This window comes from Gopherus evgoodei, chromosome 5 (genome assembly GCF_007399415.2).
Source record: "Gopherus evgoodei ecotype Sinaloan lineage chromosome 5, rGopEvg1_v1.p, whole genome shotgun sequence".
Classification (NCBI taxonomy): Eukaryota; Metazoa; Chordata; order Testudines; family Testudinidae; genus Gopherus; species Gopherus evgoodei.
This window is the reverse complement of record NC_044326.1, coordinates 137,666,516-137,687,044: the sequence shown is the minus strand read 5'-3', so window position 1 is coordinate 137,687,044 and position 20,529 is coordinate 137,666,516. Positions and strand designations below refer to the sequence as shown.

Here is a 20,529-nt window from a genome sequence, read left to right as displayed (position 1 = left end):
CACGCGATGCCAAACGAGATCCATGAAGCGTTGCCCGTTTGCACCAGCTGAGTACCTGTCCTGGCATGTCTGAACCAAGATAGGCCCTGAATTCTGGTGGGGATCCTCTCCCTTTCAGGAATACTTGGCAGTTAGGCACAGGTTACACCTCAGGATCTCAAAGTGCTTTATAAACAGAGGATAAGTGTTAGCCTGAGATGGAACGTCTGAGGCACTGAGAGGTTACAGACCAATTTGTGGTCTCATTACTCACACTGAGTAGAAACTTACTGCATAAGCAGCAAAGAGTCCTGTGGCACCTTATAGACTAACAGATGTTTTGGAGCATGAGCTTTTTTTTTTGCTTAAGCTCTTAAGGTGGCCATCCTGCAGCAAAAAAACTTCAGGACCAGACTTCAAAGAGAAACTGCTGAGCTTCAGTTCATCTGCAAATTTGACACCATCAGCTCAGGATTAAACAAAGACTGTGAATGATTTGCCAACTACAAAACCAGTTTCTCCTCCCTTGGTTTTCACACCTCAGCTTCTAGAAGAGGGCCTCATCCTCCCTGATTGAACTAACCTCGTTATCTCTAGCCTGCTTCTTGCTTTCACATATACACCTGCCCCTGGAAAGTTCCACAACATGCATCCAACGAAGTGGGTATTCACCCACGAAAGCTCATGCTCCAAAACGTCTGTTAGTCTATAAGGTACCACAGGTCTCTTTGCTACTTTTACAGACCCAGACTAACACGGCTACCCTCTGATACTTTACTGCACAAACAATTCCATTAATTCTGGTGTGATTAATTCAGCATGAAAGATGGTGTCATCATCTGGATTCAAGTGATTTCCTCATGGCATCAGAGCACATACATGGCAAGGTAAGGCCATACTTGGGGTGACCCTAAACCTGGGACTACCAGAAGCCAGGAGGAGAAGAGAAGGATGAATCACACCATAATTGCCCTGTTTTGAGCACTCCCCCTGACACTCCAGTACCAGCCACAGTTGGAGACAGAATACTGGGCTAGATGGACCACTGGTCTTACCCATTGTGCCAGTGCTTGTGTTCATAAAACTGGAATTAGAACTTCATTTGCCTGATACTCACTCAATCCGCTTAGGCCATGCTGCCTCCTGGAAAAAAAACAACAGACTTCTCCACAGTGCTGAGTTTAAGCCAGTTTGCATCATCAAACAACTTGCCAGTTGTCAGGAATTGTTTCAGTAAAACAAAACTGCAAAGCTACCCTAATTAATACTCTATAAACCAACACTGTTTGGTGGTACAGCTTAGAGGGATTTACGCAGAACATGCTGCTTTGAATACAGTTAAAGCTGTGGCATTTCCTGCAACGCAAAACGCTTAGAATCTGATCTGCATTTGCTACTGAACCTTAAAAGGGCCAGCTCCTCCCAGGGAGCAGATCAGCATCACCCCACGGGCTTGAAACAGAGCAACACCCATTGACACCAGTTGATGATTTGGCCCAACATTCACAAGACAGAGTTTCCTATCCTCCTGATTAACTCCATTGCAAAAAATCTAATTCAATCATATCTTCTAACACAAACCAAGGGTTCAAAGCCAGATTCTGTTCACTTAATTCAAAACACCCCCTTCTGATGTTAATTGTCTGAAAATGATACCCAACAATTCTTGCCTAAGCCTTCTTTGGTTACTAAATGAAAGGGTTCATTTGTTTCCAGAAACAGTTCTCAAACAGTGAATATGGGCTTCTAGTGCTTGAAGAGCTTAGAAGATGAATGGAATCATGGCTGTTTTCCTAAGCGCACCCATATTATATTTCTTCAGGTAGAGCCTGTGTTTCTTTTGGGCCCAGAGGGACATCTGGATGGCCATCAGGAAAGCAAAAATTCCAACTGCAACAAAGAAAATGTGTGTCAACAACATTCATATTTACCATGAATAAAATGGAAGGAGGATCTCTACAGCGCGAGCCACTCTCAGCACAGATGTTTAAATTAAATTTCCTGAGCACATCTGTGTATCTTACATACCCCCATCATTGTCTAGAGATGGGTAGGAAATGGTTTTCCTATCCTGGGAAAATTTTTGAGACTTTAACAATGAAAAGTTGAAAATCTAAAATAGAATTCATAAAAAAAAAAATTGGATTGGTCCACTGAGACATTTAGCTTTGATTTTAACCTTTTTTACATTTTTTTACATTCACTGTAAAGTAACTTTCATTTGAAACAAAAAGTCATTTCACACCAAAATCAGAAACTTTGTTTTGCCAATGTTGAAATGGGATATTTTGACAATTTCAAAGCTTTATTTTTTTCCCCAAATAAATGATTTCCAAATGGGAAACTCATCAAAACCAACCTTTTCCTGCAAAAAGTTTTGGTTTTTGAGAAGCATCATTTTCTGATGAAAAAATATTTCATCAAGACATTCACGACCGGTGCTATTACCATAGTATCTGCGCACCTCACAGTCTTATAATGTACTTATCCTTGCCATATCTCTGTGAGGTTGGGCAGGGCTATTATCCCCATTGTACAGATGAGGAACTGATGCATTGAGAGGCCAAGTGACTTGCCCAAGGTTACACAGAAAGTCTGTGGCTAGGGAGAGCTTGTGCCCAGGTCACTCAAGTCCTAGGCTAATGCCCTAAACACTGGACAATTCTTCTTTACTATTTTGAATAGCCATGCAATTTGCATGAGAACTATTACACGGGGAGGTTGATGTGAACTGTTGAATTCTCTGGTTTGTTGGTCGTGGATTATATTCAAATATAATTTGGACTATTTATTCTATTTTTCAGTTATGTCAAGGCCCTAACCCACAAAAAAAGAAAAACAAACAAACAAAAACACTGCTTATTTTTAAGCATGTGAGTAGACACGTGGGGTAAAATCTTGGCCCTCCTGAAGTCAATGGAGATTTTGCTATTGACTTCACTGGGGCCAGGATTTCACGTGCTTGAAGCTAAGAATTCTCACCCATCAAGGGGTGTGGCAAGTTACTACCCTTCCTGCCTGAAAGGAGGAAATGTGCCTCTCTGAGGGGTGATCTCTCTATGGCAGTGTGCCCTGACTCTTGTTTTAAGGCCCTCATCCAAAGCCCATTGAAGTGAAAGAACAGTCACATTGACTTCAGTGGGTGCTAAATCAGGCCCTAAAGGCACAATCTAGTCTGTCAGAAGGTAACATGCCAGGAGAAAAAAGACCACTGGCATTGATAAAGGAACCTACTTCCAGGTGTATAAAGTCTGAGACCTTAAGGTATGCCTAAACTGCAGTCCAAGGGGTAATTGCAACATGAGTAGACGTACCTGCACTAGCTTTACCTGTGCCAGCACATCCCAAAATAACAGTGTAGCCTTGGGGGCATGGACATTGGGGTAGTAATGTTTGTGCCTGGGGTTCCCAGCATGCTTGTACTAAAGCCCAACCATCATGGCTACACTGCTGCTTTGAGCTGTGCTAGCACAGGTCTGTGCACCCATGCTGCAATCACACCACGGACTGCAGTGGAGACATACCCTAAGTGTACATCAAACAAGGCAGAAAGTATTAGAAACATTAGCACCTTGTGGTGGTGGAGAGATACACCTCTACGCTGATAGAATGCTGTCCTCAGGATCCACAAAATCTTACTGCGTTATAGGTGAAACGGCATTATATCGAACATGCTTAGATCTGCCGGAGTGCGCAGCCCCCTGCCCCCTCCCCGGAGCACTGCTTTACCGCTTTATATCCCAATTCATGTTATATCAGGTAGCGTTATATTGGGGTACAGGTGTACCAGTGTCATGTTACACTTATGTTGCCACAAACTACACCAATCTGTTTAAATCCAAATAGGTAGCCACTTTGAGGAGGCTTTGCAGGTTCATTAATTTGGCTTCCAGAAAGTGCTTCAACACAATATATTAGGTGTTAAAAAGGCAAGAAAGTGGAAAGTGTCGCAAGGAAGAATACAATTAATGGAAGAAGAATTAGAACAGCACAAGGCATCAGATGTGAACTCCATGGCATCATTTAGCAAAACAAAAAGCATTGCTGAGAGATGTCTGGAGTACCTCAGGGCAAGCAGGGGAAGGGTAAGTATCTTGCAGCTCATTCTATAACTTGCCTCTTATCTCAATAGCACCATAACCCACACTACACATTCACGTCTTTCCTCCAATAACTATGCATAAAGCTCTTTGGAAAATATTTTTTTTTACATTGTGATAAATTAAAAAAATAATATTATTCAATTAGATTGTCATGAAAATTTTCATCCAGTCTTGACATCACTTTTATTTAATTTTTCAAAGTATCTATTTTAATTGCAAAATTGTACATGTGGCATTTCTTATTTTCTGGTAACAACAACAACAACAAAATTATATTAATTTCTTGGTCAGCTTAGCCGTATGGGGCTAGATTTCCAGAGGAATTTAGACACTTCAAGACACAGATAGGCCCCTGGTGGCATTTTCAAAAGATTCTATGCAGGCTTTCAATGGGTTAGGTGCCTAACTCACTTAAGCACTTCTTTAAATCCCAAGGGTGCCTATCTGCATTTTTAGGTGCCCTCACTGCCTTTGGAAATCTGGTCCCTGGTGAAATTTCTTTTAAATAAGGTCCAAATAAAATAAAACAACAACAGAAAATGTCATATTTGAAAAATGATTAATGGTAAATGAAAAAAAATTCTATAGAATTTTTGATAACATTTCAGATTTTTTTATTTGCAAAATATTTTAAAAGAATAATTTTTCACACAAATCACTGATGTCCAAAAAAGGCAGGTTTTCAACCACCACCACAACTGTTTCTTTCGACAATTTTGACCAGCTCCACCAGATACCCAGCTTCCTAAAGATGACACTTTAAAGAGTAATGTGCTAGGGGTACAAAAGAATATTTGGTGGTGATAGTCCATCAATTATTCTTTGGGGTGATTTTAGGTTTACAAAACTCACTTTTGCCAGTAACACATTTACATCTCATTCGCTTCCAGTTGACGATTGTCTTACCTGGCAGCGTTTGTGTCATCACCGTAAAACTAATCCAAGACCCAATCTACATGAAGAAGGAAGAATTGTTTATGGCAAGTTTTAACTGTACTCCGTACACAATGGCTCCCACTGCCTTCCACTGGAAGCAGAGAAGGTTTGCTGTCTTTACTACACTGAAGATAGGAGGTAGAATAAGTTGGGTGGCTGGATAAAAGGTGAGCATCGAATGTGTCATATGGGAGTGAGGGAATCATCTGCACAGAAGGGTGGGGGTGACTTTGAGGGTCAACTGGGAGTATTTGTTCTGGGGAGGAGGATGCAGAAAAGGGCTATTAGAATGTCAGAGGAATGGAAAACCTTCCTTACGAGAGGAGACTCAAAGAGCTTGGCCTGTTTAGCCTAACCAAATGAAGGCTGAGGGGAGAGATGACTGTACCCTATAAATACATCAGAGGGATAAATACCGGGGACGAGTAATTTAAGTTAAGCGCGAATGTGGACACAAGAACAAATGCATATATACAAATGGCCGTCAGAGGAGGGAAGTTCCGGAAACACCCTCCAAGGGAAGCAGTGAGGGCAAAACTCCTAACTGGCTTCAAGACCGAGCTTGATACGTTTATGGAGGGGATGGTATGATGGGACTGCCTACAATGGCATGTGGACCATCGGTGACTGCCAGTGGCAAAAATCCCCAATGGCCAGTGATGGGACAGTAGATGGACACTACAGTGAATTCTTTCCCAGGTGTCTGGCTGGTGGGTCTCACCCACTTGTTCAGGGTCTAACTATTTGCCACATTTGGGGTCTGAAAGGAATTTTCCCCAAGTCAGTTAGGCAGAGACCTTGGGGGTGGGGTGGGATTGACTTCCTCTGCAGCATGGGTCACTGACAGATTTAAGCTAGTGTAAATGGTGGATCGTCTGTAACTTGAAGTCTTTATATCAAGCTTTGAAGACTTTAGTAACTCAGCCAGAAGCTAGGGGTCTATTACAGGAGGGGGTGGGCAAGGTTCTGTGGCCTGCGATGTGTCTGGAGTCGAGGGGACTGCACGAAAGAGGAGGGATGTTCACCATGAACATGCTTGGTGCACCCTGGGCTGTAACCTGACTGGGCTGCCCCTCCCCCATGCAGAGAAGAAAACAGCATACCTCATACGTGTAGTTGGGACAGGAAACCAGTGTGAATAGCCATGTGAAGGGGTTGTAAGTTGGACTTGGAAAAGAGGCTTTATTCCCTTTGGGAAAGAAGAAAACACAAATAAACCCACAATGTAAGTACAGCAGGGATCACCGGGGAAGAGGACCTCATTGCACATATGATGGCCACCATTTGCACCGACACACAGGGGCAGAAAGGAACCTCCAGAGTTAAAAGCACAAGTCCCCATAGCACGAGCTGGGGCTGAAACTGACTCCTGTGCTCTGGGGCTCAGAGGACCAATACGACACGCTGAGCAGTGGGTCTCGCATACGCCTTACAAACATGCAGCGAGACACTGCTCTCAGCATGGGACCATTCACTGCCTCAAAGTAGAAGAACCATTAGGCTCACGCTGGTAGCTGAAGTTGCCATCAGGTGTAACCATAGGACTGACAGAACCTGCTGGCACCAGTGCCTGAGTCCTGAAAAAAGAAGTGCCAGAACTCACTTCTCCATGGAAGTCCTGCTGACACCAGTCCAGATCAATTTGGTCATGGGCAGCGAACAGAGATGTGGGGGCACTATAATCCTGCCAGGACCCTTCGGCCTGTGGAGCGGTAAAAGGAGAGAAGATGGGAATCTGGCCATAGGGGAGGCAGGGGCAGGGTGCAACAAAGTAGGAGGTTGCAGCTTTCTTTCCTGGCTGTGATGGAGACAGCAGTGCAGGGCAGCCACCCGGCTGGGGACCTGCCACCCATGCAGGAGGAAACAGGCTGGGGCACCCACATCCCTGGTCATTCTGGTGCTGTGAGCTGGGTATGGAGGTCCCAGTGCTTCCCCCACCCCCTGCCCTGGGTGGGCAGCAATGGTGGGGAGTAGAGAGGAGCTGCAGACTGAATGCAGGTGTCATAAACATACAGCTAAGGGTAGCATAGAATCTCTCTTCAACCTGTAAAGAGTTAATTCCTCTTTTACCTGTAAAGGGTTAAGAAGTTCAGGTAACCTGAGTGGCACCTGACCAAAAGGACCAATAAGGGGAGGAGATACTTTCAAATCTGTGGGGAAAGGTTTTATGTCTGTGTCTCCCAGAGTCAACAAGGAACCAGGGCAGGGAAAATACATCTCCTTAAGCCATATCTAAGCTAAGCATCTAATATTGCAGAAATGGTAAATAATAGCAAATAAATGCATTAGGTTATCTTTTGTTTTAGCTTGTGAATTTTCCTGTGCTAAGAAGGAGGTTTATCCCTGTTTTTGTAACTTTAAACTTTTGCCTTGAGGGGAAATCCTCTGTGTTTCTGAATCTTTTGTTATTCTGTAAAGTACTTACCATCCTGATTTTACAGAGGTGATTCCTTTATCTTTAATTAAAATTCTTCTTTTAAAAACCCAATTGATTTTTCATTGTTCTTAAGATCCAAGGGTTTGGGTCTGCGTTAGCCTGTACCAATTGGTGAGGATATTATTCTCAAGCCTTCCCCAGAAAAGAGGGTTGTCATAAACAGATAGTTAAGGGCGTCTGGGTTTTTTTTCGGACACCTGGGTGGTGGTCTGCCAGAGCCTCTTTTACCTGTAAAGGGTTAAGAAGTTCACCTAGCCTAGCTGACACCTGACCAGAGGAACCAATGGGGGAACAAGATGTTTTAAAAGGAAGGAGGGAAGTTACCTTTGTTTAGTCAGTTTCACTTTGACTGGAGTGGGAAAGCTCCAGAATTCAGCCTCCTATTGAGTAGTGAGTATTAGTGAAGGAAATAAATAGGTTTATGTTTATTTCTTTGTAACCTGTCGTGTGCAATTAGAGGAATAGTCAAATTGGGTATTTGAGTATTTTTTTGTGTAACTAAGTTTTTGCTCAGGGGAACTTCCTCTGTGTTTGGAATCTGTTGTCTGTGAGAGTAGCTGGTATGCTAATCTCTCCCACAGGTTTTTTCTTTTACCTTTCTTTTCTTTAATTAAAAGCCTCTTTTTATACCTGATTGATTTTTCCTTGTTTTAAGATCCAAGGGAGTTGGATCTGGATCCACCAGGAGTTGGTGGGAGAAAGGAGGGGGGATGGTTATTTTCTCCTTGTTTTAAGATCCAAGGGGTTTGGATCTGTGTTCACCAGGAAATTGGTGAATCTCTCAAGGCTACCCAGGGAAGGGAAGTAGTGCTTGTGAGTGGTGGCAGCCAAAACAGATCTAAGCTGTTAATTGAGCTTAGAGCTTCTCATGCAGGTCTCTCACATCTGTACCCTAAAGTTCAGAGTGGGGAAGGAACCTTGACAGGGGTGCAGGGCTTGGGGGAATATTTTGGGGGAATAGGACTCCAAGTGGTCCTTTCCTTGATTCTTTGTCTAAATCACTTGGTGGTGGCAGCGTACTGTTCAAGGCAAGGTGGAATTTGTGCCTGGGGAAAGTTTTTAACCTAAGCTGGTAAAAATAAGCTTAGGGGGTCTTTCAGAGTGGGGAAGGAACCCTGAGAGCAGGGACTTTCCATGCAGAGCAGGGGTGCTGGGAGGCTGTGGTACCTCTCTCTTCACTCTACAGGTTGTGCCCTCTCCTGCAGTGGTACCAGGCTCAGCAAATCCCAGTGCTTCCTTAGGCTCAGTATGTTCCAGCACTTATGTCCCAGGCCTCAGTGCCAGGCCAATTTCCTCCTGTACAGGCTGTCTTGGGCATGGCCGGGAGGGGAGGCAGAAGCTGCTGGCCAAGGGTCCCCCTTTGTTGCGCCCCTGTTAGGACTATTGGAAACCATCCTAGAGTTCAAAAGAAGTGCTGCAAAACTTCTTCGGTATGGCTCAGAACCACTGGCTGTCGCTTTGCACCCAATAGGGCTCCCATGTGGGCACTAATGACATTCAGAGGGGTACAATACTGGTGAGAGCTTCTCAGAGTCAATGGTAACTGGATGCCTACACCACGTAGGCCCTTTTGGAATTCCAGCCTTCTTAAAAAAAACAATTTTCATGTCATAGTAACAGAATTTCCCAGGAAAATAGTCAGGACTCAGAAAGAAAGTGCACTGCAGTAATAATAAAATAAAACAACAATAATACAATAAGATAATGTTATATTCCAGAACCTGACATTTTCATTCCATACTGCTAATGTTGTTATTACAAAATGCAACGTGTGAGACTAATGCAAATACCTTTCAGATCTCACATGGGTCATAATGTTGTCGACACTGTAATGGTATTTAGAGATGAGGTTGTGTATGTAAATAAATAAGTTGATTTGCTGCTTCTACTGCACATTGTGGCCCCTTTTAAGCACATGCTTAACTGCTTTACTGCATAGAGATTGAATTAAGAATGTGAATAAGTGTTTTCTTGAAATGGGGCCTATGCTAAGAAAAACAATGATTATTGTACAATACATGTTTCTTTCTAGAAAATGTGCTGTAGCTATAATTATTTGCCCTAAATCCAAAATGCTCTGCAAAAATGAGAGATGTGGAGCACATTTTAACAGCACGTTTGTGCACACACCGATTTTACAGCAGAAAACTATGCAAATTAGTTATTTTAATTTGTTGAAGCTTCATTAAAATTAAATCCTTCATTGTCAGTCGACAGCATGTTTTAATACATTTAAACACTCCAATCAAAAATTGAATTATTGATATTTATAATGAAGACAAATTTGCTGCAAGCTTTAGAACAGCAATATTACAAATCTTACAAATATCACCACATTTAAGTAGCAAATGTTATAATAATGCCACGATATCTCGCTCATCTTTCTTTATTTTGTAGACAGACATATAGTTACAGTATATCAGGAAAAGGTCCCTATATAAAGTGCAATTCAGTATGAAGTAGGTCGGGTGGGGGATAGTAAAGGGGAGACAAACCTGAGTGATTTTGTTGGACTAATGCGACGTTGATAAAATGATTTCCAGCTTCACACATCTGCAAAAAAATTAAAGCATGGTCACCGTTACACATTTAGGATGTTACCAGATAACTGCATGACTGGTTGATTCCAGCAGTAGGATTAAACTCTGCATTCAAAAGAACAGCAGAGCGTTAAAAAAAATATTGAGAAACCCATTCAAACGGAAATACGTTACACTCATTGTGAGAACCCGGATGCCCCAGAAAACCATGCCCTGGGTGAACTGTAGAGGTGAAATCCTTGCTCCACTGAACACAGTGGCAAAACTCCCAGTGACTTCAGCGGGCCAGGATTTTACCCTTGGTTCCAGAGAGAAGTGTAGGTGCAATCCTGCAAGATAGCAGCAGACTCTTTGATCTCACAGGAGAGACAGCCTTGGGATCATCCACAATAGGCTGATTGAAGGGATTTTGCAAGACACATTTCTGGCTCCACCATAATCTCCTGGCTGTGCATTTGTGTGACAAAGTGTGTGGGGGGTGTTCTTGTTTTTTTCAATGGTTTGCATGCAGAAAAGGTGGGACGCAGTTTCTCTGGGTGTTACTGGTTTAACGAGGTGATGGGAGAGGAAGGTTGTTGTTACAGAGGACCAGCGATGGAACTTGGGACCCCAGCCAATGGCCTAGAGAATGGATACCTCAGCGACTGATGACTGAGAGGTCCAGCTAAGGAGTCACCGCTGGTTCTGGCCAGTGGGAGGAAAATGGGCTGTGAAGAGAGGACCCTGGTGACCTGACCAGCTGGTTCCAGCCAGAGGGGAGCAGAGAATGGTTGAGAGGAGAGGATACCCAGGCAACCCTGTTTACCTGGATAGAAGGCAATGGACATAGGCTGGGCTTGGGGGTGGTGATATCGGATGCCCAGCTAGAAAGCACAGGGGCTCTGGACTGGGGAGAGAGAGCAGGTAGAGACCACCTAGATGCGAGGGAGACTTAGATGTGCTGTGCTGAGGGAGGCCAGGCCTGAGGCCCTGAGAGTTTCCTATGCTGTGTTCAGACACTCAATAAACCCTCATGTTTTATGCTGGCTGAGAGTTGCTCCAGTCCAGAGAACAGGGCTGCATTATTCCCTTTGGGAGTGGAGGCCCTGGGGGTCCAGAGTGAATGGACTCCCTGAAGGGTCCCACAGTGAGAGACAGGTGTGCTAAGGCTCAGAGAGGTGCAGTTCCAGGAGGCAGAGGGGCTTAACCCCCGGGAGAGAGTGGACGCCCGAGAAGGGCTGTCACACTGAAGGGGGTTCCCCCCAGGACCGTATGGAGCCAAGAGTGGGCACAACGTCAGTCCATGACATTTTGATCCTGGCTCATAGAAGCTGATGAGAGTTCAGCCATTGTAGTGGGAGCAGAATCAGGACCTAAGTGATGAACTCCCTGTCTCACTGTCAAATATTATGTATGCCCATTCTTCCTCCATGTTTTCAAGCCCTTCTTTGTGTTGATCAAGGATCACAAAAACCATGTGCTGAATGAGTTACACAATGAAAAGAAATGGGCTGGATAATATTTGTCAAATATTACTCAGAAGGAATTGCTCCATGACGGGCAGTATGGTGCAGTGAATGGATCCAGTGGATCAGCCTTCAGAAAACCTGGGTTTTCTAGTCCCACCTCTGCCAATGACTGGCTGTATCACTTCATCTTTGCTCGCTCTCCCCTATGTTATCTTTTCTATTTAGACTGTAAACTCTTTGGGGGCAGAGACTGTTTGTACAACACCTAGCACAATGGGGCTCCAATCTCAATTGAGGCCTTGAACTGCAACTGCTATACAAGTATTAGTAAACAAAATGCTGCTGCTGTTGAAAACTGGTGCTTTTTTATTTGTTTGTTTGTTTTAAAAGGACATTTAATTCCAGTGAAAAATTCTGAGCAGGAGCAACAACAACAAAGTTCTATTTTTTTCTTAGCAATTTTTCACAAGAAAATATCAAAACAAAATGGATCACATTTTTCATGTCAATTTAAACTGGAATTGTTTCATATCTGTTTTTGAAAACTGAAAAATTCTCCTCAACTTTTGAAATGTTACACATTTACATTATTTCATAGTTCTTTTAATACTCTAACTTTTACGAAGGGAGAAGTATTAAAAAGTTACAGTGGTAAAGGAAAGAAAAGGAAAAGGAGGGGAAAACAAACTAACAAACTAAACATTGTTCATTCTGCGATATTCAGTGGCAACAAAAGAAAAAGGGGAGAAGCAAAAAACCAAAAATCTGAAATTTCAAAAACATTTCAATTTTCAAAAACCAAAATGAAATGAAAATTTCAATTTGAAATTAAACAACATGCAAGATTTTGCTTCATTTCACTGTGAAATTTTCCATCAAAAATTAAAAAATGTAAAAAAAAAAAGCATTTTAATGTGGAAAAAAATCAGTTTTGAAGAAACCCCATTTTTCAGCAGATAAGTTTTTCATTGGGGCATTTTGATCAGATCTATTTAAAAGTTTAATTTTGGCTGTGTAAGAACTTCAGGATTAGACCCAGCTCTTTTTTTCTGCATATTTTACCCATGATGAATAAAAAATGGAAAACCTCTGCACCTCAAAAAATGCCAATAGATAGAAGAGGAAAAATATTCCAGAATACTATAAAAGTGGCTAAAATTGGTATATTCCAGACAAAAATAATATTGAAAATATATATATAAGCACCCAGCTTTTTTTCTTTTACAAAACAAAATTTTCAAAGTTAAAAGTAATTACATGAAACACTACGCAAATGCAAATATGTTACACACACATGACTGTGCAGCACCACCCATTCATAAATTTTACTTAACACCCACTAATTCTGTAATCAATTATAAGTAAAAGCAAGTAAGGGGCATTTTTGCCAGGATTCTTATTAGGTTACCTTTGATGTTGCAGCTGCAGTCAGCTGTAATTAGCTTTTATCTCCCTCTTTAAAATTTGGCTGGTAATCCTTCAAATGGAGAAGTATTGCTAAATATAAACCAGCCCTTAAGCTAATGTCTTAAAAATTTAAAATCTGGGAATTTGCAAAACTTCTGATTTTCAATGTGTGACCATTTTCTATCTCCTTAATGAGTTGTACATTCATTTTTTTTTCATCTTAAATTTCAAATGCACCCTATGTGAAAATTTATCTCTTGGCTGGCTTGCTTTTATTTCTCCAAATAGAAACATCTTTCAGAAAGGCCTGCTGAGCTCCTTAAATTACTCCATGCTGTTGTTTACCGTGAATGTAGAAGCACATACTTAAAACAAATCAGAGGTATCTGATAAAGACAAGCCATGAAGGAAGGAAAACCTTAATCATATATTTTAGGACTCTTTAAAAATGACCTCAAACAGATTTTTCATACATACTGCAATTTTAGGCTTCAGTGTCTTAGAACCTGCTAAGACTAGAAGCAAGCATTTGTATCTGGGAAGATGGCTCCCTTTTAAATGTTATAAATGTCCTGGATCTCAGACCTGAAACCTGGTCTTGTCGTTGGACTGCCTCTGTCTGAAATATTTTGCAGAAAAAAAAATGAAAAACCATTTCTTCAGGAAATCAACCATAAAAGATGATAAACAGAATATTCCACTTAAGTTGAGGGAGAAATGGGTCGCTTTTACTAAGCTGTTACTTTGGATAAGTATTATTTTTATTGTTAACATAAGCTGCATTGGTAATCCATTTCCACTGACTTTGAGATACAGATTGCTATAGTCATGATGGCAGTAAGGTACTGTATCATTGGATTAACACACGATCCCCTGCAGACACAACACACTAAGTTAAGCACTTACTGCTTTCAGCCTCAGGGTTTCAGTGACTACATGAAGTTCTTTCTTCACATAAGTATACTGTCTGTCTTTGCTAGAAAACTGGTTGGAAATTTTTCAACGCAATTTTTGTTGTTGAAAAATGCTGATTCATTGAAACTAAAGTGTTCCATGAGAAAAGTTCCCACAAAACTTTTGTCAGGAAGGTTTCTCAGGTACAGGATGGAACATGTGGTCAAGCCAAAGGAGAGAGATAGCCTGGTGGTTAAAGCACTTACCCGGACTAAAGAAAACCCAGTTTCAAATCCCTACTTCCCATTAGGAAGAGCAGGAAATTGAACCTAGAACCCCACTGAGTGCCTTAACTTCCTGCCAGTTCTTGTCTCTGTGTTTGTATATGGACTTTTCTGTGGAAAAAAATGGAAAGGTCTTGGTTTTATCTCCCTGAGGAACAGACAATATTCTGAAATCTCAGCTATCTTCACGGGATGGGAAAACTATTTCCTCTCCAGCTCTACTTTGCTAGCCTGGATCTGGTGAGGAAAACGTGGAGTGTAGTTGAGTCTCCAGGATCTGAACACTGCCAAAATTGTGATCTTAATGGCTCCGATTCAAGGAAGCATTTACACACCTGCTTAATGTTAAGTACATGCTGAAGCACTTCCTAGATTAGGGTGGCTTTCCAGGGTCAGTCTAAATCAGTCACTCTCCTCTTTTCCTTTTGCATCTCTGGAATCCTGATTTTCAAAGGGGATAAACACATTTAGCTGCCTATGATTTTGTTGGTATTTGTGGATGCTCAGCACTTTTGAATAGGAGGCCAGTATTGTGTGGGACAATTAATAAGCTTCCATGAGCATTCTTCTGTTTAACTAGATCCCCAGTGCTCCTGCTGTGATAATCAAAGCATCGCATTCAACCTCCTCAGAGTTCTACGCTCTCACACTAGTGCATTCATATACATCCCTGGACCACTCCATCTCACTTAGTAGACACTAATATATGGACCCGCTATGTTAGTATATATTGGTCCAACTGTACACTCTGATATACGTACAGCTGTATTTGAGGAAAGAATTGGGCTCTGTGTTAACTCCTGGCTCCTAGAAGCTTTTCTCCTGGAAAGACCTCGGCACTTTTATCCCATTCTGCTCCTAAATCACTGTATTTGTGAGTGGATGACACCCAGAGGAGAAAAATCACCAGCTCAGAAATATGTAATTCAGAACCTTAGCCCCTCATGGGGCGCAGATCTAATGCTATGCTACAAAACCAGCCTTGGTGGCATGATCTCCTTCCTGTTGTGATTACAGAGCACAGGCCTTTCTTTCTGATTTGCCGAAGTAGCCGCACTGAGATATTTCTACTCTGTAAAAATAGCACCTAGGCACATAAATACTGGGAAGATGGCAGCCCCATCAATGGAAAAATAAGGTGAAAACTAGGTGAGGAAACAAATCTTCACCAGTCTTCATCCATAGATGCCCCTATTTCTTAAAAATCTGTTGCCAGGTGATAACAGGCATGTTATTTAGGAAAGACAACGTTATTGGAAAGCCAGTATGGGATATATTTCCATATGATCACAGAATCATAGAATATCAGGGTTGGAAGGGATCTCAGGAGGTCATCTAGTCCAACCCCCTGCTCAAAGCAGGACCAATTCCCAACTAAATCATCCCAGTCAGTGCTTCGTCACTTAAAAACCTCTATCACAGCATTTGAGAAATTATGGTAAGTGATAGCAATTGCCTAAATCTTCAACTTTGGATGTAATTGTGCATTTTCATCATGATGTAACACTTAAGGATCTCAGACCAGGGAACAGGGCACCAACATAGCAGGCAATATACACACAAATAACATAAGGACTGTTCCTGCCCCAGAAAGCTCAATAGATCCATTAACATTAATAAGACGAGTGACATCCCGAAGGTCTGCAAGACCAGGCGTTAATCTTCATTCACACAAGGTTATTCCTGTTGACAAATAACAATTCTGTTTTATCCCATAAGCATCCTTAATACTTTATTTGAGTACCTACCAGAAAAGCGAGGGCAGCAAAAATAACTTGCCTGTTGCCAAATGCTAGAAAACAGAAGGAAATAATAAATTACACTTTAGTCTATGTGCACAGTTCACTGTAGGTGAAGTTCGCCCTGGTGCAGAGTGCTAGAAATGCTTATGTCCCTCAGGGACTTGCACAATGGTGAATTTCACCCACACTGTCTAAGCATTATGCAAATAACAAATGTGTTTGGGTCAATGCCAGTATTTTTGTCACTAATTAGTAGTGATACATAGAGCGCCTTTCACCCACAGATCTCAGCACTCTTTTCAGAGGAGGCAAGCAGCATTCTCCCCATTTTACAGATGGGGGAGTGAGGCACAGAGACGTGCCTATGGTCACCCAAAGGCTAATGGCAGTAGTGGGACTAGAAGCCAGATCTTCTGTTTCCAACAGAGGTGCTTTAATCATCTAGTCCACACTGCCTCCACTATTAATGAAGCTGAGATGTATCCTGCCATTCTTTTTTGTAGCACTAAGGCATCATATATCAAGCATCAGCAACTCAGCCAGCTCACCTGAATAAATACATTTAGTCTCTACAATGTTCAGCTACCCAAACCTACATTTCCCTATCCCTGTGGTATCCATGCATCGTGATAGTGTTACATCAGGAAAGTCTCAGAGGGTTGCAGTCTTCCTCCAGAACTTCAAATGTGTTTTTAGGAGCATAGATCATGCTCATGGTCATTAATTCTGCAGCTTCTTCCCCTGTCCTGCCTCTCCTCCTTCCCAAACCCACCTCGTCTCAACTTGGGCTGACATGCAGCACCTCAGTTGGACAAGGGTGACATGCCATGACAGCACTTGCCAGGACGGCCAGCACAGCTGCCACTGCTGAGCATGTGGCTGCTAATCAGATATTCTTCAAGTCCCGTTTCACCCTAGCTCAAATTGTTATTCCTGCCTGCTATTCCCCAATCACCTATGTGTCACCAAAGAAACTGTCTCTGGGTCTGAGACTCAGGGGTCTGCCCACGGATATTTCCCAAAAGGAAGGGCCTGACATTCATATCATTCTTCGCTGAGCCATCTGAGTATGGTACCATCCAGCTCACTGAGGTTTATTCCAGAAGCTACATTTTCAAGAGCATTAGTTTCAGGAATAAGAGCACCCAATGTGGAGATACCTCCACTGAGAAATGTAGAAGGAATAGACAAAATGCCCTTGGCATTAAAGTCTCACCCTATTCTAAGGTGGGAAAAAAGCGCATTTCAAATAAATACTTGTGTTCAGTGCCTGCTGATTCAATGATCCAGAATCTAAGAGTTCATTTTCACATGGAAGTTCAATCCACTGCTGCCATTTCCACACAAACGTAAATGGTCATTTGAGGAAATGCCGTTTTTCAGAATGAAATGTGATGATTTTTTAAAATTGAAAATATGCCATTTTTGAACCTTTTTTTTTGTTTTAAATATCCCACTGTGACACTAATATGAGCAATTGAAATTGGCAGGGCAGATCCTGTATTCTCTCCGAACCCACAGACAGGGCCCTGACAACACACACACAATAAAAATAAAATAGAAAGGAGTAGTACAAAGATGGAATGCCAGCAAAAAGAACTAGCCGAAGGAAGGTGCGACAACCAAGCCCATGGACAGAAGAAAACTCTGATGATTATCACTGAACACAAAAAAGAACAAAGGGAATTTCAATGACTGGACAAAAAAGACATCCAGAAACAATAGCGGTGCGACAATGGAACACAAGAAAAAGAAAAGTACAAAATGATGAATGACGATTGTACATGAAAAAGAAAAGGAGGAATGAAGATTCCCCCCCTCCCAATGTTGCTGCAAATATTTAACAAAGCCCTCTTGGGTTCACAAACCTTTTAGTTTTCATAAAAAGGCAGATTCTATATCAAGCAAGAATGTTCTCATTTGAAAATACTCATCCACCTCTTGTCCCCTTGTATATGTTTTAATGTAAATATATTGCAGAGGTGAGGATAATATTTATCACGCTATGTCTTTCAACTGGTTAACATTCCATGTTCACAAAACTCGGCGATGATTAAACTGGGTTAAACAGTAACATATGTTCACAGCCATAGTACCAGACTGATAATTCCATTAATCTTTCTACTGAGAAACAGTGCAAGCCTTTGTTTTGGGCAGGCAAATGGTCTGATCCCATTTCCACTGAAGTGGAGCCCCAAACATCCATTGATTTCAGTGAGCACAAGGTTGGGCCCAGAATGATTTAAAAAAAACAATGTCATTTTCATGGTACATACATGGTGGAGTGTATCGAGGGTGATTGACATAGTAAGCAATCCAAGAAGTAAATCCCCAGTAAAAGGCACAGCCCTGGAATAGAAAAGAAAAAATAAAGATACATTTTAGGAAGAAAAACTACAGGTAAATTCAAATCTATAACTTCATATACATTTTCTAGCAGCAGTGCTCTGAGTCCAGATGACTACAATGCTTTTTTTTTTAAATGATTCATTAATAAAAAGTAATAATATTCTTCCTTCTTCAAAATTATTGTCACTATTAAGTCCAAAGTGGAAATTAGAGGCACATTTCTAACAGTGAGTTAAATGACTCTTGGCCTGCTCCTAGAGCAGCACAACTTTTGTTCTTTCCCTTACCAAGAGATCGTGGTAAATTAATGACCTAGCCCCATAAAAGGAGTGTCATTTTATCAGAGTGCAATATAGCCAGACTCCACTATGCTACAGGCATATTCCTTCTGACTCATACAGATCTCAAATCTATTTGTAAGAGATGATCGTAGATAGGTTCAATTTGTCAATCTGTAATTTGTTTTCAAATCCTAGGTTCCAAACTGCGATAGCAATGGTCATGTAGAGGTAAAACTTCAAATGCAACAAAAAGCAAGTCACAAAGAAGTACATATGCAAATAAGTTCCCTTTTGGGGACTACACTGGGTGGAATGTTATTCCTGGATAAAGTATTACCGGTTGTGACAAAACTTACTTTGTGCTATTCGTCCAACGTCAGGGACTCCTGTAGAGTCACTTATTCAGCAAATGTATGTTTTCTTTGGGTAAAATGCATTAGCACGTGAAATCTCCCAAACACATTTTTGTGTAACTGAGTTAACATTTATTAATTATTATTTATTTGTCTTGCCATAGTAGCATGACCATTGCTGGCCATGGACTAGGATCCCCTTGCCCTAGGCACCATACAAACACAAAAGAAAAAGACAGTCCCAGCCTCAAAGACCTTTAATCTATAGCTAAAGTTTTCTTGACGCTATCTTAGATGTATATCACTTCTTTCAACAAGAAGGACCCCAAAGCACTATACTGGGTAATTAGTTCCATTCTGGACGTTCCCTGCAACCTGAAGTCAATGGGACTTGGTGTGGGAACAAGGAGCAACCCACATGGAGTTTGTTGTAGGACTGGGTCTTATGGATCTGATCTGGCCCTGATGGGGGCAGGTGCAGTTCCACTGAAACTAACTCAATTGCACTGTACCTGATCCTATGTATTCAGCATCACTTCATCCACCCATGAGACACAGCCATTTCTGCAGCAGGAGCATGTCACTTGTGTGATGGTGACTGAAGAAAACCCCACTGAAGTGAAATGATGGGGGTGAAAGAGAGGATACCATACAATAACCCAGTTGTAATCTTGCATAGATGACCAGGTGATCAGTTCACTTCTTACCCAAACTACTATAGGATCCAAGTCTCATAAGTGCCTAAATGACTTTGGGAAACTCACATGATGTTCTCTCTGCCTTGGTCTCCATCTCTAAAACAAGGATAATAATCCTTCAGTTGCATTGTCTCTTTAGAGTGTAACCTCCTCAAGGCAGGGACTGTCTCTGACTACACGTTTGCACAGAAAATAGCACAGTAGAGGCTGATTTCAGCTGTGAACTCTAGTTATTAATATAAACAGATAATGATGGCAAATCAATACCATTCAGTTGAAGAAATGCTGTGCCCTCTGAAGGTGGGATCCTCAGGTGGTGTAAATAAAAAATCAACACAGCTCTGATGAAGTCCCCTTATCAGAGAAGGTGGGATAGCTCAGTGGTTTGTGCATTGGCTTGCTAAACCCAGGGTTGTGAGCTCACACTTTGAGGGGGCCACCTGGGGCAAAAATCAATATTTAGTCCTGCTAGTGAAGGCAGGGGGCTAGACTCAATGAGCTTTCCAGGTCTAAAAAAAAATTGGGGGGGGGAAAGATCAGTGGTTTGAGCATTGGCCTGTTAAACCCAGAGTTGTGAGTTCAATCCTTGAGGGGGGCCATTTAGGGCAAAAATCTGTGTGGGGATTGGGTCTGCTTTGAGCAGGAGGTTGGACTAGTGGACCTCCTGAGGTCCCTTCCTACCCTGATATTCTATGATTTACACCAGCTACAAATCTGGCCCTGAGACTTTAAATACTGTAACAGAAACATAATTACTGGACCTGGAAAACAAATGAATTTTCTTTTCCTGTCATCGTTCTGGGCCCCTATAGCATGAGGTACTTCTCTATATTGGATACAATGATAAACATGATTGTCACCTTTATCATGTTTTTCAGAGGCGTGTGCCCTCCAGAAATCTTGTGAACAAATAACGTCTCTAGAAGATATCTGGCATAGTGTAAACAATGACAGAAGCAGGCCAAGCTGGAAAAACAATGAAAAAAGGGGAATGAAGGTACATGAAAGATGGGAGGTGAGGTCAGTTTCATCTTTTTTAAAGACAACAACAACAAAAACCAAACACACACTTTCTGAT

At 41.8% G+C, this 20,529-nt stretch overlaps 1 protein-coding gene across 3 annotated transcripts in view; it reads right to left on the bottom strand.

The window, feature by feature from the left end:
• Positions 1-697: 697 nt before the first annotated feature.
• Positions 698-20,529, bottom strand: part of TECRL (trans-2,3-enoyl-CoA reductase like) — a 117,792-nt gene continuing 97,960 nt past the window's right edge. For all 3 annotated transcript variants that reach the window (XM_030563724.1, XM_030563725.1, XM_030563726.1), the window contains 7 exons: positions 20,312-20,417; positions 18,047-18,119; positions 15,777-15,820; positions 9,951-10,008; positions 6,122-6,207; positions 4,989-5,034; positions 698-1,869 (listed from right to left, as the gene is read on the bottom strand). In XM_030563724.1, coding sequence (XP_030419584.1) covers positions 1,742-1,869; positions 4,989-5,034; positions 6,122-6,207; positions 9,951-10,008; positions 15,777-15,820; positions 18,047-18,119; positions 20,312-20,417 — 541 coding nt within the window. In that variant the 3' untranslated portion in view covers positions 698-1,741. The remainder of the gene's footprint in view (positions 1,870-4,988; positions 5,035-6,121; positions 6,208-9,950; positions 10,009-15,776; positions 15,821-18,046; positions 18,120-20,311; positions 20,418-20,529) is intronic.